Raw genomic sequence first — 27295 nt, forward strand, 5'->3', positions numbered from 1 at the left:
TGCATCCATCCATCCGTATGTCTACGCGTCTATCAATTCGTCCGTCCATCTGCTACTCTGTCTGTCCGTCCGTCCATGCGTCTATCTAGTGAACACTACAAGTATACCGCCATATCCCATCTCGCATCCCCTGTGGCACACACCGGTGGCAAGGGATGGACAGACCCACGCCTTAAGGAGCTTCGCCCCTAAAAGTCCTTTCCGCGCAAGCGCACGTCGTCTGATAGCCAAGAAAAGCTGTCAAGCAGGTCGATAGGCGAAGGAGGGATGTAAAGAAACACGTGTTGGGCTCACGGACGCGTGCAGAGTTTGGTGTCACAGGAATGCTCATTGTAAAGCTTACACATGGGGAGGGCACAGATCCTACGAACGGCCAAATAGCAGACAACATTCCCAGAACAGCGCCGACAGCTGGTCCATGGGGGAATCTCTGTTATGCAGCACTTTGGCCACAACAACAGGTCTGGGTGGTGGAGCGCATTGGCAACTGCGCATCGATGATCGGGCAGTCTTCCGAGTCGAATGCAAACGACAACGGCAAGCCCAGGAAGCGGCGTTGCGGGCAAAGCAGCGTCAATGTGACAGTGGCGGAAATCCATTTGCCGGGACCGACGCCCGCTTTAAGTGGGCGTTTTGCCAGCCACACTTTGGCTTCGTCTGCGCCGTGTGCGAGCTCCTGTACCTGCACGTTTATACATCGCTGGTTAACCATCTGAACGGTGTGCTTGGGCGGTGATTTTTTTGGTTCCCTTGTTTTCCCAAACAAGCACACAAGTTCATTGTATTTACGCAGAACCACCGGGAAGCGAAATACCTTCTATCACATTCCACTCGGGTCACGTGACAGTTGAGCAAGGTCGTCCCACTGACCTTGTCTGCCTCGCCCAAGGATGGCCACCACCTAAGTACAAGTGAGTCTCTTGAAATATTCACTGTTTACGCTACTTCGTTATTCACGAGAAATTCGTTTCAACTTTTGGCCGCTGCAGTCACATTTCGATCGAGAAAAAATATCTGAAGAAATGTTTAACCGGGTTAATGCATACGAAACAACATCTTAGTGCAATCAAAATTATTCTGGAGTCGGCAACTATGGTACGCTTTGACATCATATTATAGCTTTGAAACGCGAAAACCTCCAAATTCATGTGTATAAGGAATTAAACACTTCATAAACTGATTGTCTAAGTAGTATCAGCACAGCGCGTTCAATTGTAAAACACGCATTCTAGAAGTTGAATATTTTGGCAGAACATCGGAAGAAAGACGAAAAAAAGCAAAACAGAGCCTGTTTGTTTAGAAAAAAAAGTGGTTAACGATTCAAAGTACCGGTACTCCACTACAAAAAAGTAAAAAGCCGTCAATACTGCGTTCGTTGTCCCGTTTCTTGAACTGATTAGCCAAAATGTTCATGATACATCTAGTCCACTAAAAAAAGCGGTAAAAAGTGGACTGGTTGGCACACAACTGAAAAGTGAAAAAAAAAGATGGCCATTACGGCTGGACGAATTAACTTCACAAGATAATGTGCGCTGACTGCCAACAGAAAGTCTTATTGAAGGAACTAAGAATATATAGATACACAAAAAGAAATCAATTTAGAATTTTGATCATGTGCATGGTGTACAGTAGTTAATTTTTTCAACAGATCAAGTGACGGAGCGCTTACGCATCCCTCGCCGCTTTGGTGGATGGCAGTCCTCGAGTATCTCCAGTGCGCTCCTTTGACGTTGAGCATCTTTTTCTCGGCGAATATGCCTAGAGAAGCTGCGCTTTCTGAGGCATTGCCTGAGTAAGAGGAACTTGGCAGCGATAGGGGCAAGACCTACTTGCAATCGTCCCTTTCGGCACTACCAGTTAGAGACCCTTCTTCGGTCAGAAGTCCCGCAGAGGTTTCGATGTTCTCAGTACGTTTGAGACATCCAGATGTGCTCACCCAGCCCGTGGATGTAAAGGACCACTACTATTACCTTCTGCCGAAGGTCTGGCTGTTGTTCAGGATGCCATTGAGGAACTCTGTGAAGTGCGTTTCCAGAACTGGTATGGCACGAATGCAAGTGAATGTATTGATTGTAAAGGAAAAATGAGACGCATGTTTCTGTCTCCAAGGTTGGGGACACGGCTCAGTGCCTGTGGGAAGAGGTTAGTGGGAGCAAATATGATAAAGTGGAGGAAGAGTTCAGAAGCAGATCATCATCGTATCGGGTGAGGTGGCGTGTGTTCAGGAGATTTGGCCATTAGCAAGACTCACAAGGACTAGAGGTCAGCCGCGTCGGTGAACTTCAGGAACGCGTTAAGGCTGGACCATGGGATTGAGGCGGGGAGAGCAGGTCATTTGCAGTGATGCAAGGCAGCCTCAGCATGCGGTATGACCTCTTCATGATGTCTCTCGGGCCTTCCATAGTTGAACAGAAGCACAGGATGTGTTCTAGGGTTTCTAAAGACCAAGTAAATTCCTTGAACTGCTGCACTTTTATTTGTGCTTCTCCCTCGAAGCGTTCGACGGCACCTATATGAGCAAAAGACAAGCTTATGAATTGTCCTCTGCCTGGCACCAGTTCTCAGTGACTTCCTGTATGCCCGGTATGACCGTGTATTTCTGAACACTTAGAAAGTTTGGGGTGCTTCATGTGGTCCGGTATGTGGGGTTTGGGATTGTTCATTTGTTTTGTTATGTGGACAACTTTCTCATTCTTTTTACCTTCATATTGGGGACGCATCGATAGAGAGCTCAAAGCATTATCGGGATATTATTGGAATGGCCAGCTCTTCTACATGCATTTACTGCAGCTGCGAAGAAACCATCGCGCACCTTCTATGTGTGTGCACCAATTTCAACGGGCCAAGACAAGAACTTACTGCAGCTCTGGATAGATTAGATGATCGGCCTTTGTCGGAACAAAAGATTCTGGGTCATTGGCCGAGCCCATCCTCAGCCCAGAAGGCTTTGAAAGCTTTGCTACGTTTTTTGCGGACAACTGGCCTCAGAGACAGACTTTAGTATCTTATTCTCCTTGATGTTGCCTTTCCTTTGTCGTTATTTTTTAATTTTCTCTCTCTCTTTTCTCGCAACATTTTTTGTATCATCTTTTATTTCCCTTACCTATTTCCTTAGCACAGGGTAGCCAGCCAGTAAAAGAACTGGCTCGTCTCTCTGTCCTTTCACCAAACACCTAATTTTTCCTTCTCCTCCTCCTTCCAGCTCACTCTTGGTTCTTTCAAGCTCACCAGTGAATTGTGATTCGGTAGCAGTATAAGGTTTTTTTTTAGATCTCGTGCTAGACTTCCAACACGACCACATCTGCTGGGAATGTTCCTCGTTATCAAAGAAGAGCATTCTGTCGTTCAGCTACGCACACCTGAAGGCTGTGAAAAGAGGCATTGCACTGTTCGCCATGAGTAATGTCTCATCCCGCTCCTGCACCCACAGGGTATGACCCAGTGTTTCAAACCAAGTTGCGAGACTTTTCGCCGTGAAATTTCCACAACAGCTGCTTGTGTACTGACGGAGGTGAAGGGGCATCGTACTGGGGAAGAAAAAGAGCAAAACCAGAGTGTAACAACCACCTTTAGCTTCACGGGGCTTCGCATCGGGCCAAAAACCGGCTGGACGTGCTGTTGTCCGTGTGGTGTTTTCAGCAGCCTCGAAGCTGCTTGTCATGTTCCGCCGTGTAAACGAAAAGGGAGGAAGTGGAGCAAGCTGTTTGAAGAAACACGACAAGCGCTTGATCGAGGGTGCGACATGCCGTATATGAAATCCCATGTTCATGCGACATCGTCAACGTGGAACAGATTGGGTGGTGCATCAACGAGAGTCTTTCGGAACATGCCACTTAATTAAAAAGTGGTGTCTATAGCAATCTACCCGCACATTGTGCCATGCATGGGTGCACTTCCGGTTGGTTTGACATTATCCTACTTTCGCTATTGCCAAAATCGGGCCCGGAAAATACTCGAGCACTTTGCTATGCACGAAAGTGGCGAGTGATGTGCGAGCGTTCCGTCGCATGATCTGTTCGAAAAAGAAATCAGGTATCTGTCGTTATGCGCGTCACTAAATCCTTACATAATCTTTTTTTTTCGTTTCTTAAGGGTATCTAAACATTCAGTTCAGTTTTCTTCGACATCACAGCACATAAAAAAGTAACAAACAGCGATGATGTGAGTGAAATATTTAAAAAAATAAATAAGAGTGTTTTCAATGAAACCTCTACTTGGCAGTCCTCGTGTCACCTTTCTTCGTCCGGTCTTAACGGTGTTCTTTTTCCGCCCCCTCAGAATCCTTGGAAGTTGAAGTAGCTGTGTTTTGAGCGAGGCGTACAAAGTTAATAAGTAGAGCCATGAAAATTTGAATATGAATCAATAAATTAGGCCATTGATTGAAGACGCTATAGGGCTTCCGGCCGGTGAACAAGCCGGAGGCGGGGGGCAAGGAATCGTGCCTTCGTGCGTCCTTGCATGTGACTATTCTGGGTAGGCATGCTTGAACGCTACACCCAGGCTAACATCCCCGTTGTGGTCACGTGGTTACAGGTGGTACCGGAAGCAGGGGCAGAGGCTAATGCCATTGCCTCCCTCCACAACGCCCACTGCACTGGACGGCGTCCTTCACTGGAGTGGAGGCGTGCTGCCCGAGCACGATGGACAGTACGTGTGCGTGGCGGCAAACAGCATGGGAGATGCCAAGGCCACGCTAACGCTTTCAGTGATTGGTAAGTATACGAGCTACCGTATAATCCTTATACTTATATACGGAATACGTTGCTATTCGCTCCGCGGAGTGTTTAGTATAATCAACGCCTCCTAGAAAAATTATGCCTAGAACGTGAGCCGTGAACGGGCCGCCCTACCCTCGGACTTTACCCTTCCCTTCCGGTACGGAGGCGAACGCCTGTGGCGGTCGTCCCCTGTAAACGCAGCAATACTCTCACAGTTGCCTCCAAGCAGCTGTGAAGTCACGTGACAGAGCAATGTCACGTGACAGAGCGGTACAGAGGCAAGCGGTCCCACGCGGCGGACGGTCGCAACACGCGGTAGGAGGCATGGCCTCCAAGATTTTGTGCTGGCAGCAAGCTCTCAATTGAAGAGAGAGCCGCGTTCCAGGCATAGTTTTTCCAGGTGGCGTTGGTATAACATTACGACGAAGGCACTCAGCCTCGTTTTCTTCTGAACGGCGAGGTGAAAATAAGTTAATATGGGTCACCATTGATTGATGATTGATATGTGGGGCTTAACGTCCAAAAACCACCATATGATTATGAGAGACGCCATAGTAAAGGGTTCCGGAAATTTCGACCACCGGGGGTTCATTAACGTGCACCCAAATCTGAGCACACGGGCCTACATTTCCGCCTCCATCGGAAATGCAGCCGCCGCAGCCAAGATTTGATCCCGCGACCTGCGGGTCAGCAGCCGAGTACCTTAGCCACTAGACCACCGCGGCGGGGCTATGGGTCACCATTTTACCATTAGTACCGTTGTTTCGGCATAATCGTAGTTGTTTGCGAATAATCTACCATAGTATTTTGTTTCTGTGCCACTTCAATGGAAATAGCAGAATCTTACGGCGGCTCATTGAGCACCATATTGCAAGACGCCTATAAGGGCAATGTCCAACAGCTCGGCACAATTATCGTTAGATTCTAATTTAAGGGCTTTCGCTGGGTATTTTTCAAAACAAAAAGTATCAATATAGCGTTGATAAATCCCTTGAATATCAGTAGGGAGGGGTGTATGAGCAATTTTACTTAAAAATTCTTTTTTCATGTCAGAGAGAGATTGACGTTGAGACAAAAGGAAAGCAGTGAAAATCCAGTAAAAAAATAAGGAGAGGCCTCAAGGTCATTTGACAGTCCCCTCGAAGGCACTCCGTGAAAAGAAAAATTAGGTGGATTCTTCGCACCTTGGGAGTTGACGTTATTTGAAGCATGCGGAAGGAAGGTGAGTGTGTTGTAATATTTTTATTCAGTGACAAGTCATGAAATTACGCGAAATATACGTATAAATGTTGGACGAACAGACATATGTGTAAGAGTTTCAAATGTTTATATACCCAGTTTTTTGCACTTCCACAACGATGCCAACCGGAACAGAAGAATTATCAATACCAGAAGTGATAAGCTGATATGATACCATTTTCGATGGATGTGAGAATCCTGTAGGCTCGTGTGCTCAGATTCGGGTGCACATTAAAGAACCCCAGGAGGTTGAAATTTCCGGATCCCTCCACTACGGCGTCTGTCATATTCATTTAGTGGTGTTGGAACGTTAAGCATCACATATAAATCAGTCGAAACTGATATGATGCACTGGTGCTCGCGAGGAAGGTAGTCCTGAACACTGCTACGTAATTCAACTTCAGCGCATGACACCAAACTACCGTTGACGTGACCCGAACATGAGGGCTGCATCAAAGGAGTAATGTTTGTAAAATATGATAGCCCGCACTGCAACCACATTTCACGTTTTACGAACAGTAGGGTCTACTTGAGAAGTAGCTCCAAGACCTGGCGTGGCTCTGTGATAGAATGCTTGATTGCTCCGCAGAATGCTTGGGTTCAATTCCCGCTGGGATGCGAACATTTATGTTTTGCATTCGTCGGATAAACGCTGCTTATGTCAGGTTTTTCTTAACGATCACGCGCTAAAGTTGCCCGTGTGTGTTTTTATCGTTCCAGGGTAAATATGAACTGCCAATCACCTGTCGCACATACCCGCATACCTGAGGCACACGGGTATGTGCCACTCTTTAGCTGGAAGTGTTTGACGATGTACGCGAAGGGACAGTGAGGTTATTCATGTCTGCACCAGCGCGTCATATTTGTCAAACCATCTGACCCCCTCCCCCCTGCTGATTTTACTTCACGCCAAGCTAAAGGGGTCATAACGACAGCACCCAGACGTAACTAGATAGATAGATAGATAGATAGATAGATAGATAGATAGATAGATAGATAGATAGATAGATAGATAGATAGATAGATAGATAGATAGATAGATAGATAGATACCAAAATTGTTTTCAGTACGCAAAGAAATGCTTCGCATTTAAAAGGCGTTATTTGACTCTTTTCTGTGAGTTATGACTTGCATGTACATGACTTTCTTTAAAGAGGCACGTGGACTCTCTATAGGTTATTACTCTATTTTCTGATAAAAAATGTTAACACGTAATTTTTAAAGGGATTCGTATACGAGGCAAATGGGGCGTCACGGAAAGTGACAACGCATACTCAGTTAATTTTTTCCTTTTTTTTTGGGGGGGGGGTTGTAGATGAGCCGATTGAGCTACGGCCACAATCTCCTGACCAGCTCGATCTCAGTAGCCTTTGGCTATTGTCATATGCTGTAGTCGTAACTATGTCCCCAATCAGTGGATCATTAGGAAACCCAAATGGTGTAAATAACTAAGTAGCCGGAACCACCAGTTTCAGGAAACATATGATGGCATAAATATTTAGCGATCAGCGCGACCACGAGATGTTAACTGCCGTTGTTTGCGTCTAGTACTTCAGGTGATCGGAGTGACCCACGCATTGTCAAGACGGGGAGGAGTGGCATCGGGTAGATCAAGGCACTCTATTGTGTTGTGCTAGTGTGTGCGATACGAGTAATAGCTTTGCGTGTATGCTGGGTGCACCTTTATGAGAGGTACTCGTTACGTTGTAATATAATAAGTAACTTCTTTATCGTATAATGTAATAAGTAACTTCTTTATCGATCGAATAGAGAAACAGAAAAAGGAAACTGCGTACAGAGATATGCATTATTTGAGGACCGCAAACTCACTGCTATTGCGACGCGCACCTCCGACGACGTTACGAAGGGCGCCTCGAAATCTCACCGCTGCAACCACTATTGCGACGCGCACCTCCGACGACGTTACGAAGGGCGCCTCGAAATCTCACCGCTGCAACCACTGTTTCGAAAGACGGCGACGCCAACACGGTCCCGAAGGCGCCACTGCTTCGAACTCCGCAGGGAAGGTCACCAGCCGTTTGGTAGCGTAGGTTTCTCAGCTCGCGACTGCTTCTGCGCAGAGCTGATAGACGAGCGGACGAGACGACGGTGAGTTAAACAAGGTTTATGTACAGCATATATACAGAGGCGTTACAAATTCGGCACTGGGGCCAACAGAGACTCGAAGAGCCGAGCTCTCCTCTCTAACACATAGGTCTGCTCTCAAACGGGTCCACTCGCGACGCGCCGCAGGGCTTCTTTTATATGCACCGGGTCCAACTCAAATGTCCAACCAGAAGCACCGCTGGTCGTCAGGGCAGATTCCTCCGAAGAGGTCGCCGCTGGGCCGCGTCAGACCCCCAGACATGAAGACGCCCGTTGTTTACTCGACGGGCTCGCTTGAACGTGCGCTGACTCACTGCACGTGGGCGACAGAAAGGCGCCGTGGCGTGCCGACGCCGTTGAGTTGTTGATCGCGTCAGGCAGGCTTGTGGCTGGCCTTGACACAGATTGCTTTTTTCAGAGGCACGGCCATTCGCTGTGGACTCGCAGGCATAACAGCACCCCCGCCGCCAGACAATGCGCCGAAAAGACGAGCTGCTTCCACGGGGCTCGGATGACAAGAGCGCTCGTTCGCCAGGTCCCTCCAGGTTTGCCTCCAGGGCCATGGGGAGAATGCAGCTCCTGACTCTGTTCCGGGAACACATCCCATTCTTGACGACAGATCCCAGCTCGACTGGCTTGTCGCCACAACTTGCCGACCAGCTTCACTCGTCCCTTCTGGCCATCTTCGGTTTCAGCACTTGTGGATGGTTCTGCAACTTGCAAAGAACGGTTCGACAACAAACAACACACGGCACAAGAAAGTGCCCTCGGTCACCCGACAGAACACCAGACAAAGTATAGTACAACATATACCTAGCTAAGTGTCTATCGGAATTTCGTTCCCTCTACATCAAGAGGCACATGTGGGACAAAAGACCCTTAAAATGACAACTCAAATTTTTTTCACGTACAACAACGTAACGAATTAGAATACAACATAAAGTTGGCTCCTTGAGCTCACTCTGGACGAGAGCGCTCAGCTAAGGTCGTGATGAGGTCAAAATTTTGCCCCGAATCGCCAGCGAGAAACCGAAAGGTTGAGAAGGTACTAACTAAACGCACGGCTCAATGCGTCTGCATTAGCGTTTAGCCTTCCTTTTTTGTAGCGAACGTCAAAGTTGTGCTGTTGGAGTATCATGCTCCACCTCAGTAACCGGCCACTTTTAGGTGACATGTTATTTAACCAGGTTAGAGGACAGTGGTCCGTTTCAACCACAAACCTCGAACCGGAGACATAACAAGCTAGCTTTTGAACGGCCCACACGAGGCAAGCGCATTCCTTTTCAGAGGTACTGTACGCCTCTTCCCTGCCGCTGAGTTTTCGACTTAAATACAAAACTGGTCTTTCGTTACCAGCACTGTCCTCCTGGCACAATACAGCTCCCATGCCGCGATCACTCGCGTCGCATTGAATCACAAATCTCTTAGAGAAATCGGGTGCCATGAGAACAGGCTTTTCGCTTAGGGCCTGTTTTAGCTGGCAAAACGCAGTCTCCTTTTCTGAGTCCCATACTACTTTAACCGGCTCGGACTTTCGAAGCGCGTCAGTGAGAGGGCTGGCAATGTTAGAGTAATTTTGCACGTAATGCTGATAGTATCCAGCCAGGCCCAAGAATGCCCTTATCTCTGATTTTGTGGTTGGTCGTGGATAGTTCACGACAGCGGCTACCTTAATTTCTGAAGGTCTACGCCGGCCACGCCCCACAACGTGCCCCAGGTAAGACACCTCACCACACCCTAGGTGACATTTAGTAGGTTTCACGGTAAGGCCAGCCTTTCTCAACCTGTTTAGCACGACGCGTAAATGCTCGACATGTTCTTCCCAGTTGTTGGAGAAGATGGCGACATCGTTAATATACGGCAGAGCGAACTCGGAGAGGCCTTTAAGAACGCGGTCCATTAAGCCTGAAAAACAAAAGGGTGCATTTTTCAATCCAAAGCTCAGCTTAAGTGGGCGATACGTTCCAAATGGAGAAACAAATGTGGCATAGCGGCTAGCACGCTCTGTAAGGGGGACTTGCCAATACCCTCGCACGAGGTCTAACGTGGAAATATAGCTGGATTGTGACACAGTGTCCACCCTCTCCTCTAGGTTTGGTATCGGGTGAGTTTGGTCTCGAGTTATTGCGTTAAAACGCCGCTAATCAATGCATGGCCTCGGATCTTTTCCTGGCACCTGAACCAATATTAGAGGGGATGTATAGTCACTCTCGCCCGGTACTATGACTCCCAACTCCAGCATTTTATCGATCTCCTCCTTCATGATCTGCTTTTGCACGGGGGAACAACGATACGGCTTGCTACGGATTGGCTCCTCACAAGTTAGCTCGATATCGTGCTCGATCACCGTCGTGTTTCCGGGACGGTCCGAAAACACGTCTTGAAACTCGGAAACAATCCTTCTCGGGTCCTCCTTCTGGACTTCACTTAACCTAGGCTCTAGGTTCAACTGCTCCAAGATTACCTCCGATCCCCTTTCGATTACATCACTAGAACTCAAAATTTCTTCTCCCTCTTCCTCTGGAGCATTCCACAGCAGATTTACGACCGCTTGACGTTGAACGTATGGTTTCATCAAGTTACTGTGGTAAATTTTGTTCGGCCGCCTTCCTAATTTCACTTCATAATTGGTATCAGAAAGCTTCGATATTACTTTGGCGGGCCCTTCCCAATGAACCTCAAGCTTGTTCCTTTTGGACGGCCGCAGCAGCATTACTTGACTACCAACTTCAAATGTGCGCTTCTTCGCCGATTTGTCGTAGTACTCCTTCGACAATACTTGTGCAGCCTTCATGTGGCTTTCCACAAGATCTTTCGTTTTTCCAAGCCTCTGAAGGAGGTCTAAAACATACGCAACTACATTAGGGTCCTCATCGAATCCCTCCCAGGACTCGCGTAGCATTCGCAATGGTGTTCTCAAACTCCTGCCATACACAAGCTCTGCAGGGCTAAAACCAGTGCTCTCATGAGGAGCTGATCTTAAAGCGAACATAGCAGGAGGTAAACACGCTTCCCAGTCGCATTTGTGCTCACAGCAAAGAGCTCTCAGTATCCGTTTCAGAACAGAATGCATACGCTCTACCGGATTAGATTGCGGGTAATGGATCGAGCTGTGCACTACTTTTATTCCACATTTATCCATAAAGGTAGAGGTAAGGCAGCTGGTGAAGACACTACCATTGTCGCATTGGATTTTAGAAGGAAATCCGACGCGTGCAAATATAGATAGCAGTGCATCCACGACATGAGGAGAATTGAGCTCCTCAAGGGGTATCGCTTCCGGAAATTTTGTGGCTACACAGAGAGCCGTCAGGATGTACCGACAACTTTGCCTTGACTCTGGCAATGGCCCGACTATATCAATTACTAGGCGCCGAAAAGGTTCTGTGATAATTGGCACAAGCTTCATGAGTGCCTTCCACTTGTCCGTGGATTTCCCCGCTCTCTGACAAGTGTCGCATGAGCGCACAAAGTCTTCGATATCCTTCCAGCATTTCGGCCAATAAAACTCAAGGGAAACTCTAGCCTTGCTCTTTTTTATGCCGAGATGCCCTGCCCATGCGTTTTCATGCGCCAGTTCCAATAGTTGGCGACGACACTTTTGTGGCACTAAGAGCTGCTCATACTTGCGACCTTGCGCATTTGTGTAGCTCCGATACAAAAGCCCTGCTTTCTCGAAAAAGAAACATTCTTTTTCTTCTTTCCCAAGTTTACGCTTTCCATTAGCGCTTTAATCAAGAGGTCCTCACGCTGCTCTCGAATGAGCGTTTCTCGATCAACCCTCGACAGCTCACTCCAACTTTCCGCTACAGGCGAGAGCGTTGCAGCCCTCTCGCTCTGATTCAATGGCGCCATGTCGTCTCCCCTTTCTACGGAAACCGCGCCGGTCGGTTCGGCGACGGGCCGCTCGCGCGACTGCTCACATGACTCACGCGGAAAATTTCCTCTCTCAGGTTCCGTCGACCCGCCGACAAGGTCACTTGAGAGTTCACCGCTTTGAACAAGGTCAAGCTCTTGCGAAAGCTTCCGCGCTTGCGATCGCGTGAGGGCCATGTACGCTAAGTTGGGGAAGAACGATTTACCCTGCTCTTTGAGAAGCTGCTCCGAGTTGTTGGAGAAAAGATAAGGAAAACGATCGGGAAGCGCGGCAGACACAGCCGCTTCGGTGCGAAGCTTACCGAACGGGCCTTCAATGACAACCGTGGCGATTGGTAAGCAAGCACTCTGCTCCTCGGTGACTTGCCTGATCCACGCGCATTCTCCTGTAAAGTCATCCGGAGACACCAATGAAGGATGGACAACATCCATGGTTGCCGCTGAGTCTCTAAGTGCTCGACACGCTTTCCCATTCACACTAATTTCTTGGATATACGGCTCCAACAACCGCATGTTCTTTTCCGATTCTCGGATTGTTGCAAAAGCAAACTTTTGCTTACAGTTTATCGCGATGTGCTCTTCCTTTTTGCAGTTGTAGCAGATTAGCGGCTTCCGTGATTCAAATGCCCGTGTTGTATCAGTGCGTTGCTTAGGAACCTCACTCGATTTCTCCGCTTCTGTTTGCCCTTCCCCTGCACTGTCCTTCGTAAGAGACGGGTCCTTCTTGAAATTACGGTGCGGAACGCGTTTCCGCTGATCAGGTTTCCTTGAAAAGCCCTCTTTTCTCTCATCCTTTTCAACGCGCACTGCCCTGCTGTGCAACTTTCGGCGAGTATAATACTCCTCAGCTAACTCTGCTGCCTTGTTTAGCTGTACTTCACCAAGTTTGTCCTGCCGCCAAAGTTTGACATCTTCCTCGATGCAGCGGTAGAATTGCTCCAATGCAACGCATTCCACCACTTTATCGCGGTCGTCATAAACATCTTCGCCCTTGAGCCATTCAATTAAATCGGCTTTAAGACGAAACGCGAAGTCAACGTGTGACTCATTCCCCTTTTTAGCATACCGGAACCTTTGCCTGAAAGCCTCGGGTGACAACTTATAATGTCTTAAGAGCACTTCCTTAACCTCGTCATAGCTCTCAAACGCTTCCCTCGACAAGCAAGTTATCGCGTCGGACACTTCGCCGGGAAGAAGAGATAACAGGTTCTACGCCCAAAGAGACCGCTCCAGAGCATTTCGCTCACAGACGTGTTCAAACTTGACGAGATACTTCGCCATGTCCTCACCTACTACGAACGGTGGCAGTTGGTCCCGAATTCTAAAACCGCTAACCTGAATCGTCGGAGAAGCTACGCTAGGCGCCTGCGAACACTGTAGGATTGCCGATTCTATTCGTTTCAACTCGAGGCGCTCCTGTCTCTCGGCCTCTTCGCGCTCGCGACGTTCGCGCCTTTCAGCTTCTTCACGTTCGCGAACTTCTCGCCTTTCAGCTTCTTCACGTTCGCGAACTTCTCGCCTTTCAGCCTCCTCACGGCGTGCTTTGATATCCACCCAGGCCTCATCGACTTCCTCAGCCAACACTCCCTCATCCTTCATGATCTCAAGGATCGCTTGCTTTCGTTTCGCACGGCCCAAAGTAATGCCGAGTTTCTCACAAATTTCGATGAGTTCCTTCACTTTAAGTTTCTCCATCGTTCACACTAGCCTCTTGATGTTTGCCCCTGTTAACAATTTACTTGCCCTACCCACTATAAGTCAACTAGCAAGACGCGCAAGCAATTTTTCACACTCCGTGTTTACCCACTCCGCATTAACTTTGGTTTCAAAGCGCTTCGAGTTGGCTTGAAACGATCAAAGCTCACTTCAATGCTTCACACAGCCCTTCTCTAAACTACTATAACCTGTGCTAGAGTAGTCTGGTGAACTGAGGGGAAAACATCAGGCACTCACCGCATCGATGTCGCTGACACCAGCCGATCCCGCAGCTGCCAACCACTATTGCGACGCGCACCTCCGACGACGTTACGAAGGGCGCCTCGAAATCTCACCGCTGCAACCACTATTGCGACGCGCACCTCCGACGACGTTACGAAGGGCGCCTCGAAATCTCACCGCTGCAACCACTGTTTCGAAAGACGGCGACGCCAACACGGTCCCGAAGGCGCCACTGCTTCGAACTCCGCAGGGAAGGTCACCAGCCGTTTGGTAGCGTAGGTTTCTCAGCTCGCGACTGCTTCTGCGCAGAGCTGATAGACGAGCGGACGAGACGACGGTGAGTTAAACAAGGTTTATGTACAGCATATATACAGAGGCGTTACAAATTTGGCACTGGGGCCAACAGAGACTCGAAGAGCCGAGCTCTCCTCTCTAACACATAGGTCTGCTCTCAAACGGGTCCACTCGCGACGCGCCGCAGGGCTTCTTTTATATGCACCGGGTCCAACTCAAATGTCCAACCAGAAGCGCCGCTGGTCGTCAGGGCAGATTCCTCCGAAGGGGTCGCCGCTGGGCCGCGTCAGACCCCCAGACATGAAGACGCCCGTTGTTTACTCGACGGGCTCGCTTGCACGTGCGCTGACTCACTACACTGCACGTGGGCGACAGAAAGGCGCCGTGGCGTGCCGACGCCGTTGAGTTGTTGATCGCGTCACGCGGGCTCGCGGCTGGCCTTGACACAGATTGCCTTTTTCAGAGGCACGGCCGTTCGCTGTGGACTCGCAGGCATAACACTGCACTGTTGTAGTTTCACTCAAAAAAAACAAAACATTAGGTTTTGTGTGACCAAAAAGCACACAAGCCGCTTGCGTACGTGAAACTGTCACTGAGTGAACAATAAACGTTCTTTTTATCCACGCGAAGCAAAATTTTGTGCAAGTGACACGTAATTAAAATAAATTGGGAAGTGTATGCTGTTACACAAAATTACTGGTTAGCCAGTTATCCTCGGCTACATTGTTACTCTCATGGACGAGCTACTTTCGAATATAGTATCTGTGTTAATTTATTTCTCGTCTTGTTTGACACGTGTATTGGTTTGCATAACTTGATGGCTTTATGAATGTCTCGTGTATCTGTATTTCACACTTCCATTGGTGTTTAAAGTCTTGCTTTGGGGTCGGAGTAAGTAAATCTTTATTGAAAATGTGGGGTGATATTGGGGGTGGTAGGGCCCACAACAACCTTGGAAAAAAATAGGGGATGTGTCGGATATTTTACAATGGTCTAGCATTGCACAGAAGTTGCTTTAGAATGCTTTAACCTGGAACTAATGCAGCACGCGTCACCAGGATTAAAGTAAGGTAGCGGTAACGCAAATGTTTGAAACAATATAACTCTATAGTACAATCTCTCTTCGTACTAACAACGCGAAAAATGCAGCGTATGTTTGTAGACTCATCGATGGATGTAGTATATGTTGAAAACATCGTTATCCTTAGCACTGTAATATTTCGGTGTGTCTAAACTACCGCAGAAGTGAGAATGAAAATGGGAAACACGAATTATGAATCCGGCGTGGCACTTACACGCCGCAGGGTGCGAATCAACTGTTCTTCGTTGCTCTTTTAGAACTACACAATACTATAACTAACCGGCTGGGGCGTAGTGATCTGACCGTAACCTGAGACTGGTCGAGTTCTCTTCTGACGATCTCTATCTTGTTTCCAAAGGATTTCTCTTCTCAGCGTTTGGCGCGTATCTAGTGTGATCGTCAATGTCACTAACATATCTTGTGAATCTATATATATCAAGAGCCGAAAAGAAAAGATGAAAAACAACAGGAAGCAAAGGCAGGGCGGTCGTCCAGACTCGCTTCCGGTGTAGTACCTTCTGTGAGAAAGCGAGTTGTAGGATGAATATTTATTGTCTTCGTAAGGGCGGCAAAGACAAACACCCTAATATGGAAACATCTGCTAATCAATATAGTTATATTATGTTTGATGGTGTATCAGAGTGGTGCGTTGAGCGCAAGGGTTCTGCGCAACGGGGAGGTAGGCGTTCTCACTTTGATATAAGGCATAAACGAAGCGTGGACGCTTGATAAGTTTGTCATCGATTGACTTGATAGCTAATGTCTAAATCATGTATACGATCTATTGTCCTGAATACTTTGTGTTAGAAAGAAATCAGTAAAATAAAATTATACTCAATCGTCCTCTCTTTTGCTCCCATTAGCCTTCTCCAGAGTTTAAGGGCTGTTCTGATCTCCAATTACCAGACTGTGTGTCATAATTTGAATCTGTCTCTTTCTTCAAAACACACACACACACACACACACACACGCACGCGCACGCGCACACGCGCACACACACACACGCGCGCACACACACACACACAAATACATACATACATACATACATACATACATACATACATACATACATACATACATACATATATATATATATATAAATATATATATATTTGAGGGAAAAGAGTGTATACCTAAAAGCTCGTTTTTCCGTGTTTTAAAACGATACTAATGAGATCTAACAGACAGTAATACCAAGGAATGTGCAGGGGAAGTTATTAGAACCATTGGAATGTAAATAGCAAGAAAGAAAAGTGGATGAAAAAATAACCAGCCGTGAGCAGCAATCAAACCTACGACCTTCGAATAACGCGTTCGACGCTCTAACCACTGAGCTACCACAGCGGCCTTCCCTCCATCCACTTTTTTGGGTTTATATGTGAATTTAGAAGTAGGAGTGACAGTCGGCGCCATCTATAAGCCAAGCGACGAGTGTGAAAACACTCTTTTATGCGCCTGTTTGGCGTCACGTAGCACGTGAACTTATTATGAGCGGGCAGCTGATTAATAGTCCCTCGTATAAAACCTAATGACACCAAGTCTGCCAGTACGAGACCCTCGTTTAATGAAATGAGGGAAAAAAGTGTATACCTTAGGGCTCGTTTTTCCGTATGTTAACACAATACTAATGAGGTCTAACAGACAGTAATGGCAAGGAGTGTACAGGGGAAGTTATATATATATATATATATATATATATATATATATATATATATATATATATATATATATATATATAATATATATATTTATTCGAAGGTCGCAGGTTCGATTTCTGCTCACGGCAACTTATCTTATCACCCACTTTTCTTTCTTAACATTTACATTACCATTGGTCTAATAACTTCCCCTATACTTTCCTTGGCATTATTATCTGTTAGATATCAATAATATTGTGTGAAAACACAGAAAAACGAGCCCTTAAGTATACCCTTGTTTCCCTTTTTCATTAACGAGGGTCTCGTACTAGCAGACTTGGTGCCGCTAGGTTGTATACGAGGGACTATCAAACAGCTGCCAGCTCGTAATAAGTTCACGTGCTACGGGACGCCAAACAGACTCAAAAAGAGTGTGCCACACTCGCCGCCGTGCCTACAGGTGGCACTGACTGGCACTCCCACGTTTAAATTCACATATAAACCCAATAAAGTGGCTGTGGGGATAGCCGCCATAGCAGCTAAGTGGTAGAGCATCGAACGCGTTATTCGAAAGTCGCAGGTTCGGTTCCTGCTCACGGCAAGTTATCTTTTCAGCCACTTTTCTTTCTTTACATTCACATTACAAATGGGTCTAATAACTTCCCCTATACAACCCATGGAACTATTGTCTGTTAGATCTCATTAGCATTGTGTCAAAAGACAGAAAAACGAGCCCTTAAGTATATACTTCTCTCCCATATATATATATATATATATATATATATATATATATATATATATATATATATATATATCATAGACAGAATAACCGCTGGTCGTTAAGGGTAACTAACTGGATTCCCAGAGAAGGCAAGCGGGTTAGGGGTTAGGGGGAGACAGAAGGTTAGGTGGGCAGATGAGATTAAGAAGCTTGCGGGTATAAATTGGCAGCAGCAAGCACAGGATCGGGTTAACTGGCGGAACTTGGGAAAGGCCTTTGTCCTGCAGTGGACGTAGTCAGGCTGATGATGATGATGATGATAATGATGATATATATATTTAAGATAAGTATTCAGCAATTACTGTTCGAAGCGCGTGACCAGGGAATTCGCACCTGCGACCTCTCACTACTCAGTGCACGGCATTAGGAGACTTGGTCACGGAATATGTGTCTTTGAGCATTCTAACCGCAAGCTATATATATGCACTCTTTGCCGCTGGTGGCACACAGAGCTCGAAGGCTCTCTAGCGTGTTCTTTTTATCACAAGCCAAATGTCGTGAAGCGCACGCAATAAAGGTCGTCACTGCGCTCGGTTTTCACCAAAGTTGTGATGTGCGTACGCCGCCTACCTGTATCACCGTCAGTGCACCTTTATTTCGCGAAGAAAGTTGTTTGGGCGTATTGTGGTTTCACCGCAAAGTCTGCTTTGAAGTAGAAACCACGTAGGTGACGTCGTTCGCTGCAGCGACTGTTATTGCGAGAGGAGTCAGCTGGTAGTTAAAAGAGACAAAGTGTGGGCAGTTGGCTGTGCACAGTCGACACTTGCAGCGCGCTGCTCAAACACAATGTTACACTGGAGTCATTTGTCAGTTCGCGCTCATCCACTGTATACCTGTACGGTCGTTTGGTACGCCCTTTTTTTGTGTTTGAACAGTGGACTCCAAATGTCGCGCTGCTAGCCGTTCTTCGATCGGCATTTCGTTTTATTGCTGTCGCATTCATAGCTTTCATCTTTAGGCAAAACTGTGACTTCTTAGTTACAAATCCTTTTGACAATGTGAAGCCAACAAAATAGGTTCACTGGAGTGTGCTGTAAATTAGGTGTGAGTTTGTTTCTTCAATGAAACATTTATGGCTGAATTAAGCTTACCAGGTCACTAACATTATAAATTAAATCATTATAAAACTTAACTCAATTCAAATTTCAAAGTAGGCTGATCGGTTATTTTTGTTAAGTGAAAGCATACTATAACTGTATGGGAGGTGGCATAATGGTCGCTAAGTATACTTGTGCTTATAGTTGAAGAGAACAAGATGCACTCTCTAGAAATTACGGTGGGGCACTACACATGCCGCATTCGCGAGTAGTTTTCGAAAGGCAGCCATGTAAAAAGTTCATAGCCATTTATCCTTGCACTGCGCGCAGTTTTGTGTCACGTGATCCTAGGCATGGAGGTTATAAGGCTTTCACTTTAACAAGGCGCATTAAGAGGACTTACACTAATAAAGTCAATGAGGGCGGCATGTGTCGACAAAAAATCCAATTCGAGCATGGCGGCATTTGGGCGCTGCTCAAGAAAAACGAGGAAAACATATGCGTGGTTACCGGCGATTGTGGTTCGTACTTTGCCCGCTCAAGACTTCCTTCAGAGACACGAGTAATACAGGAAGCGGCGAGAGTAAGTACATTCATCAGCAAGCTTATCTTGAAAGCTCCGCAGGATGACCCGAACTGGCTTGACTGTTACCAGCTGCGAAATGGTGGGCGCTGCTGATGAGAAAATGCCTCAGAATGCTTAAATAGCACGTGAGATGGTGTGGTTAACGTCTTGGAATTGGAGCCCAAAGCTATGTACACGTGGGGCTGCCGTCAATCAAACCGCTTCAGGACACGCGGTGGAGCATTCGAGCTAAGCTTCATGACGACTGTACTGTTTTCACGCGGCGGCGAAAACAAGCACTCATCACGGAGATATGTGCCCACGTATCAAGCATTGCAGAAGCAGCTAAGCCGTCAACGTTAATGCCGATAGAGTTTCGTCCTGTCGGTAGTAGAACAGGAGGATTTGAGGTGGAATTGAAAGATGCCGCAATATCATCTGCAGAAGCTGCCCATTCAATAGCAAATAACTATGAGGAAACGATGGCTCTGTGAATGTGATATCTGAACCAGAAGTTCAGTATTTTTCGAACATTAAGCAGATCGGTTACCGGAACACTAGCACGAATGTTCTGTGAGGGTATATGATGAAGTGAACAAACATCGAAACTCACACTTCATTCTGCCTCGTGTAGCCATTTCTATAAAAGCTCATTGGGTCAACGGGATTCTCAGTCGATGCGCTGATCCTCCCCCGCACCCTTGCGAAACATTTTTGAACGTAACGCAGTTTCGCACTGCCTCCACGATCAGAGGTATTTCAAGCGCTCTGCCCTTACCTGGTTTCGCACTGCCTCCGTGATCGGCCCACCTTTGACTAAGTGACGACGTCATGTGATGACGTATTTTTGCGACGCGATAGTGACGCCATTTTGACGCCATTTTGACGCCACAAGTATTGGTGTACTTTGATGCCATGTGGCGAAGTCATCGCATGATGATTATTGTTTGCATCACTCGTGTTCACGCGCTGACAACCAATTCCTGTTTTTCATGAGGCATCTGAGATTTTTGCCTCGATAAGTTTCATTCCTGCATTATTGATCACGATATGTGTCCGCAGGTGAGCTCTCCATCAGCATCCGTCCACGCCTGGTTCGTGCCGAGGCCGGTGACTCGGTGTCCTTCCAGTGCAACGCGAGCAGCAGCGAAGCGTCTCTCGAGTGGCGCCTGAACGGGTCGCCGCTTCCGCTCGGATTCCAGCGGCTCGAGCGAGGGTTCGTGCGAATCGCTGCTGTGGCCCGGCACCAGGGTGGCATGCTGCAGTGCTTCGCTACTTCCAGGGATGGACGTAGGGCTGCGCAAGATACGGCTGAGCTTGTAGTTGGAGGTGAGCACCAGCCTCAGAATTGATCGGTCGATGGTTGAATCCCAGAGTTGGCTGTTGCTTTCTGCCTTTGCTTGAAGCAATCTGATTTTTTAAATATTCGACCCATAGGTGTAGCAGTCTTGGTAAGTATGTGTACGAAACCCTGCGAGGCGTTTGAGGTAAGTGTGATTACCTGCTTTGCTACGACACTGCCAGCTATCTGAATATAAGTGACAAAGATATATACAAAAGAAAGACAAGGAGTTCATTTAGATTGAACGCAGTTTGCTACCCTACACAGGTGAAGTAAAAGGAGAAGAAAAGAATAAAGGTAGAAACAGGTTGGTGTTACATAGTTGATATTTCAACAGCGAAACATTTTTGTTTCATATATGCATATTTTTCTGTTTCAATACTTTCAATATTGAATCGAAACATTCTTTAGCGAACTTCAGCGACTTTGAGCGTATCTATCTATATAGCTGCTTATGTTTTGGTGCTCTCGTGATTGCCCTCTTAACGTAGCGTAGGCCAAAATTAGCATGAGAGGGTAAGATGGTTCGACGGATATGACGCGCTGGTCAAAACATCAATAATATCGCATTCCCGTCGCGTATGTCGTCAAACACTTCCCGCCAGACAGTGGCACATACCCTCTGGCGAGTACGTGCCACTGATATGCGTGTATGTACCACAGGTGACTGACACTTAGTATCTACCAAGGAATGGCGAGAAAACGCATGGGTAAATTGAACGCGCGAGCGTTAAGAAATACCTGACATCAGTAGCGTCAATTCGACGAATGCAGAGATTAAATTTCAGGGTCCCAGAATAAATCGAACCAAAGCATTCTGCGTAGCAATGAAGCATCCTAAGACAGAGCTACGCCAGGTCTCGAAACCACTTTTCAAATAGACGCTAATCTTCGTGAAACGTGAATAGTGGTTGCAGTGCTCTATATCCAATTTTATAAACATTACATTGTACTCCTTTGATGCAGCCGTAACGTCGGTTTAACAGAAATTGTTGTTAGGTGTCATGCGCTGAAGTTGATTTATGTAGCAGTGTATAGGGCCAGCATGCTCGTGAGCATCAGCGCTTCATATCAGCTTCGGGTGTTGCTAATATGCATGTTCCTATCGTCGCACAAGTGCGAACAACTGGGTATATAAACATCTGCAACTCTTCAACTTATGTCTGTGCGTGCGAAATTCGTACATGCAATTAGCGTCGTTTTATGACGTGTCGCTCAATAAAAAGTGAGACGCGCTCACCTTCCCTCCGCATGCTTCGCATAACGTCGAAACTCAAGATACATGGTATCTGCCAAATTTTTACATATTCAATGTACCAATTTTTGCAGCCTCTTCTCCATAGAGGTTTCGGGTTACATGTAGTATGGAATGAACATGATCACCATCGTCATAGACCGCAAGAACTTATGCGAAATTCTGTGCTTCTACCACAGGAAATTCATCTATTCCAATGGTACCGAGTCTAATTTTTAACTGCATAATACTTGTTACAAATTCACCTGATATGACTTCTAGACTAACACAGCTTCGAATACACAATCTCACAGAGCGTGCCCCACGCATGGAGCGAACGTACGGCACCACAGGCATACTGAATGCCAAGATTCCCGCGAGCCTAGGGTGCCGGTCGTCGGGTGACCCAGCGCCCTCGATCACGTGGACGTTGGACGGTGCATGGCCCGTCGTTGGAGGTGGACCGAGGTTGCGTCTCTGGTCGACCATCGACTCGGCGACGGGTGACGCAGTGAGCTTCCTCAACTGGACGTCGGTGGAGACGTCCGACTCCGGTCATTACCAGTGCCTGGCGAGCAACGTGGCGGGTCGGGCTGAGCACGTATTTCGATTGGACGTGCGGGGCCCCCTGTTCATGAGGCCGGCGTACAACGCGACGGCGTTGGAAGGTCATTCCTTAGCGCTGCAGTGTCCATTCGGCGGATATCCATACGACAAGATCAGCTGGTTCAAAGGTACGCAATCTATTGGTTAAAAAAAACCGCGAAGGAACTGGTAACACAATGAAAGCATTCAGCTAAATAGAACTCACCATGGTTTTTCTGAGCGGAAATATCTATCCCCCCCCCCCTAAAGAATTCGGCAGAGAACCTGTATCGTATTGTGTGATATTGTATTTTATGGCAATGTGCTGTGGTGAGTCGTAACTGTATTGAGCTGTATGGCATTGCTTTGTATTGTATTGCATTGTATTGTGTTATATTGTATTGTGGTGTATTATATTGAAATACAATATTGAATTTTCATTCAATGTACTGTATAATACACGTAATCTTGTGAAGAAATTCAATAGGATGCAAAAATCTCCGTTTTCTGTATACCACAGTCAACAGGAAGCCTGCTTTGCTTTTTTTTCTTGTTTAAATAAAGAACAGTTGTCATTTCCACCAATTTAGATCAACGGATGGAATGATGATACGTGCCGCAGCACAAAGATTGAAATTTAGTTTAAAAGAGACCTAGTTCTACACAATGTAAAGTTCAAATAAAAAAATGACTCATGGCTTATTTTGCGAAATCAGATAGAATGCTCTAGTAAAAAAAAAGTTGTTGTTTCTTCAACCGCGTTTGTCTTGTTCGTCGAAAGCTATTCGCATGTTTATATATGCTATGTAAAAAATTGAGAATTTCGTTTTCACGATAACTATGTTTGTACATAGCTTTGGTTCTTTCTTTACACAAGACAATTTTTGAGTGACATGTTTCTTTATGTAACATCTAATTTGGAAAAAAAATATTGCAAATGCGTTTTTTTATTTACCAATCTTGATAAGTTATCCCGGGTGTTATTGCAAACGCGAAGTGAAAACTCCACAGCGCGTTTGAAAACTCAAGAATGAAAGTAGGAAGATTCCGCGTGGTGAAACATTTATTGACCATTAAATGGTTACAGAGAGGTGATTGAATTGGGGCCTCACTGGCGTCATTCCCTCACAGTACTAGTTGACATCCCTATTCCGGACATCCATTGGCAAGCAACGCCGCCTGCGTCCGTTGAACCAGGACCTTTGGGCCTCAGGTCCTGACAGCTGAGCAGGGCTGCCTCCACATTCTCTCCCGTAGGATTGGGGTGGGGAGGGGGACTGATGGGTTTGACTGGCACGCCCAGACTATGTCAGCCACCTCTCCACAAAACTGGCACGTGTCATTAAAAGATTAATTGAAATGTTTTAACCCCGCCGGGCAAAGTACAGCGTTGATAAACAATTTTAAAAGGAGGTACTCGCCAGTGTGATGCAATCCCTTACAAGGGTCCGAATAGCACTGATGCTCTTTATTGTAGTAATGGGCAACGTTTTTGAATAAAAGCTCCGTATTGTCTGATTGGGAGTAGGCTTCTAAAGAATGGAAGACAGCTCGGCAAGAAAGTGCTCGGCCTGTTAATTTCCCTACAGCCCTTGGTGACCGGCCGCCCAAACCACATATTGTGGTTGTGATCAAGGTATCAGCAAACTGAGCTTCCCTTTCACTGTACAGATGGAAGCGAATTGCCGGTGAACCAGAGGCAGACTGTATTCACCAATGGCACACTGCTGCTGGAGACCCTCACTAAGGCCAAGGAACATGGGGACTACACCTGTGTCGTGGAAAACCTGGATGGAACATCTGTTGAGCAACTTGTTCGGGTCATTGTCAGAAGTAAGTTTGCAAACTCCACTTTTTGTTTGTGCACAGCTACAAACTATGTGGTCCAGGCTCGATCGTAGCTGTGACTTGTACCAACCGCATGACCATTTGCGACTGGCGACCAGAAGGCAGCTCAAGGCGACCGATGTTAACAACTTCCGCGACCAATAAACATCGCGACACAGAATGCACGTTTGCTCACATTATCATTGCCCTGACGTACTGGTTCTGCCCATCCGATTGGTTCAGAAATTAGGTGAATGCATTGAAGCGTCTGCAAAAAAATAAATATTAAGTTGAACACTGTATATGTGTTTAGCAGCGATTAAAACGCGAGGACATGGGTTCGATTACCAGCCGCAGTGACCATGTACTGAATATAGCGTCTCTCGCAGGCACTATAGAAAAACAGCTCCACTAATGTTAAAAGTGGAGAGGTGATGAGCACCGGTTTTTCCCATATAGGGACACGTCAAACAGCAATGACAGGGCCGCGTCATCTCATCGCTGCAGAGAGCGTTCATAGGCGAAATAGCTTTCACTGGGCGAACTCGGGAAGTTGACAACCAGAAAAGCGCACGTGGCGTTGTATCGTGAGCTTTTTCTGAGCGGACGCGCCGTCTTCTACCCGTGTCACTTGGGCGTTTGGAGGACCTTTCAACTGATAGTCCATTGAATGAAATGTTCAGCCAACGTCACGTTCACACTGTTAAACGGGATGCTTCAAAGCCTGCCGAGTCATTGGCCTAATGAGCTAACGAAGCATCCCAACTCTGTAGAAACTTCAATGGCCATTCAGCAGCGGACGCGGAAACAGCGGCAACATTCTCTCTCGCTCACAGTGTGTTCGTGCTAACGAATAGAAAAATAAATCTACAAGCAGCGTATGAAAGGGTTGTGAATTATTGAATGAAGCATCTTCGCCCTTTGACAGAGAGAGAGAGAGAGAGAGAGAGAGAGAGAATGAGAATAAGAAAGGTAGGGAGGTTAACTAGACTAAGTCCAGTTTGCTCGCTACTCGTGAGAAGAGGGGAAAGACGGATTAAAAGAAAAAGAGAGAAGAGAAGATGCACATTGCATGCCACTCATGCACCACACAAACAGTGCTGGGTTTCCCAGATGGTCGCTCAGTGATGCTGCCTTCAAGAGTCGTAGAAAGGCTCGTGTGGCTTTCTGGGCTGATGAGCTTGAAGACCACGCGCCCAATATCTGGTCTTGAGGAAAGAGACAATCATTAAGTCTCCTGGAGGCATACTGGAGAGTCCGGCGATCTTCTTCAAAGTCGGGACAATGGCAGAGGTCATGGTAAAGGGTTTCTATGCAATTGCAGTTATCGCAGTTGAATTGGGTGATCTGCAGATGATCTCGAAAAGACCGCCGTGACATAGATACAAAATTAAAGAGCCGCAGCGCCCCACGATTTCTTGCGATAAACGCCTGAACCATTCAACGACCCCTCAAAAACTGTCTTGTAGCACCACGACAGCTCTATCGAGCCGGTAGAGTTGTGGCGCTTCGATGGTCTTTGAACACATCCCGCGTGAGAAAGTTAAAATAGGTGTCACACCAGCACTTTATCAAAGGCATTGTGACATGTGGTGACAGGATACACCTTGACGGGCCATGATAACGGGAGACGCCGACAGTCCAAGTGCATGAGCTGCTTCGTATCTAAAATCTGGTGACATGATCCTGAGCCAAAGTGGCTGCTTTGAGACCAAAGCGATCATTTGCGACCACTTATAAATAACTTGGTCTCGTGGCCGATTTTGATTGTAGGTGTGAACAAGCGTTTTTATCTTTTCGCTGCCAATCCCGTGAGTGCCGCACAGAACGTGAGCTATGCATGACGCCAAGCGACTGATAATGAATAAAATCACTAGTCGAGTGACGTCTGAGAATGTGCATGGGGATTCATAATTTTGCAGGTGAAGGCGCACACGATCACTATCTGTTCTCCATTATGCATTAATCATTTTTCAAGAATGTTGCATTAATCTATTTACTATTGTCTGCTCTCAGTACGCTCATTATCGCTTTCGGGTTTTATACTAACCTTATTCAGATATCGGGACTTACTGGTCTTCAAATTTCTCGTATTTTACATGAAAAAAGTGTGAAGTGAATATGCTAGTCATAAAATAGTAACTTGTAGTTTTTAATTACGGGTTCCTTAGCAGTAAGCGCTCACGTCACGTCCCTTCTACCGTCGCTTGATGCTTTCCTTCAGGCTTCTACACTCTATAAACACATGTTTGTGTTATGCTCGCTAGGAGCGTGGCTCCTTATAGGCCCGCGCCCCTGTCGGTTCTTAAATCGCACGTCGAGAATCGTATCCCAGCCGCTACGGTCACATCTAGAAGGAGGCGAAACGCTGACGTCTGCGTATTGCATGATGTAAGTTAAGGAACGCTAGAATGTGGATATTGCTGATACACTGCACTATACCACCCGCCTCACGATAATAATGTGGTTTAGGGACATGAAACTAAGAACTTAAACCTGCTCCGTAATGATGAAAAGAACTTTATTTTTTCACTCAAAAGAACAAGGGAGGAAAAAAGGAGGAAAATAACTACAGGGAGGTTAACCAGCCTATAGGCATCCGGTTTGCTACCGTGCGCATGGGAGGTGGATAGGGGAGACAAAAGATAGAGAGCAGAGAGGGAAGAGAGATAAGCACAGCACATTCGGCAGCACACGCGCGCACACTCTGTCATAGTCCAGTCTTGTCTTTCGCGTTGTGTGACACTGCTGTTACAGCCGCTTGTTCAAGTCCAGCCGCTTGTTCAGTGAATGTCAACAGAGCCTTTGTCGCTTTCTGTCGCAATGTCTCAAAAGAACAAGCTTGTGAAAATTGTGCATACAGTCAGCACTTTCCCTGAAAAGAGATTTGCTTCTGTTTCGTTTCTCGTTGTTCGTACGCAGCTGGCCCGCAGATCACGCCGTTTCGTTGGCTGGACGACGTGCAGGAAGGAATGCGCGCTGGTCTCAGCTGCTTCGTGCATGCCGGCGAAAAGCCTATCGTCATCGAGTGGCTT

General features: G+C 46.7%; 1 protein-coding gene across 1 annotated transcript in view; it reads left to right on the top strand.

The window, feature by feature from the left end:
* Nucleotides 1-27295, top strand: part of LOC119169279 (cell adhesion molecule Dscam1) — a 160555-nt gene that overhangs the window by 101379 nt on the left and 31881 nt on the right. Inside the window, exons 5-10 of the mRNA XM_075879613.1 lie at nucleotides 794-911; nucleotides 4534-4712; nucleotides 20335-20601; nucleotides 22163-22582; nucleotides 24105-24266; nucleotides 27183-27295. The exon at nucleotides 27183-27295 is cut by the window's right edge and continues 157 nt beyond it. Of these exons, the coding sequence (XP_075735728.1) occupies nucleotides 794-911; nucleotides 4534-4712; nucleotides 20335-20601; nucleotides 22163-22582; nucleotides 24105-24266; nucleotides 27183-27295 (1259 nt within the window). The remainder of the gene's footprint in view (nucleotides 1-793; nucleotides 912-4533; nucleotides 4713-20334; nucleotides 20602-22162; nucleotides 22583-24104; nucleotides 24267-27182) is intronic.

Source organism: Rhipicephalus microplus, chromosome 2 (genome assembly GCF_043290135.1).
Source record: "Rhipicephalus microplus isolate Deutch F79 chromosome 2, USDA_Rmic, whole genome shotgun sequence".
Taxonomy (NCBI): domain Eukaryota; kingdom Metazoa; phylum Arthropoda; class Arachnida; order Ixodida; family Ixodidae; genus Rhipicephalus; species Rhipicephalus microplus.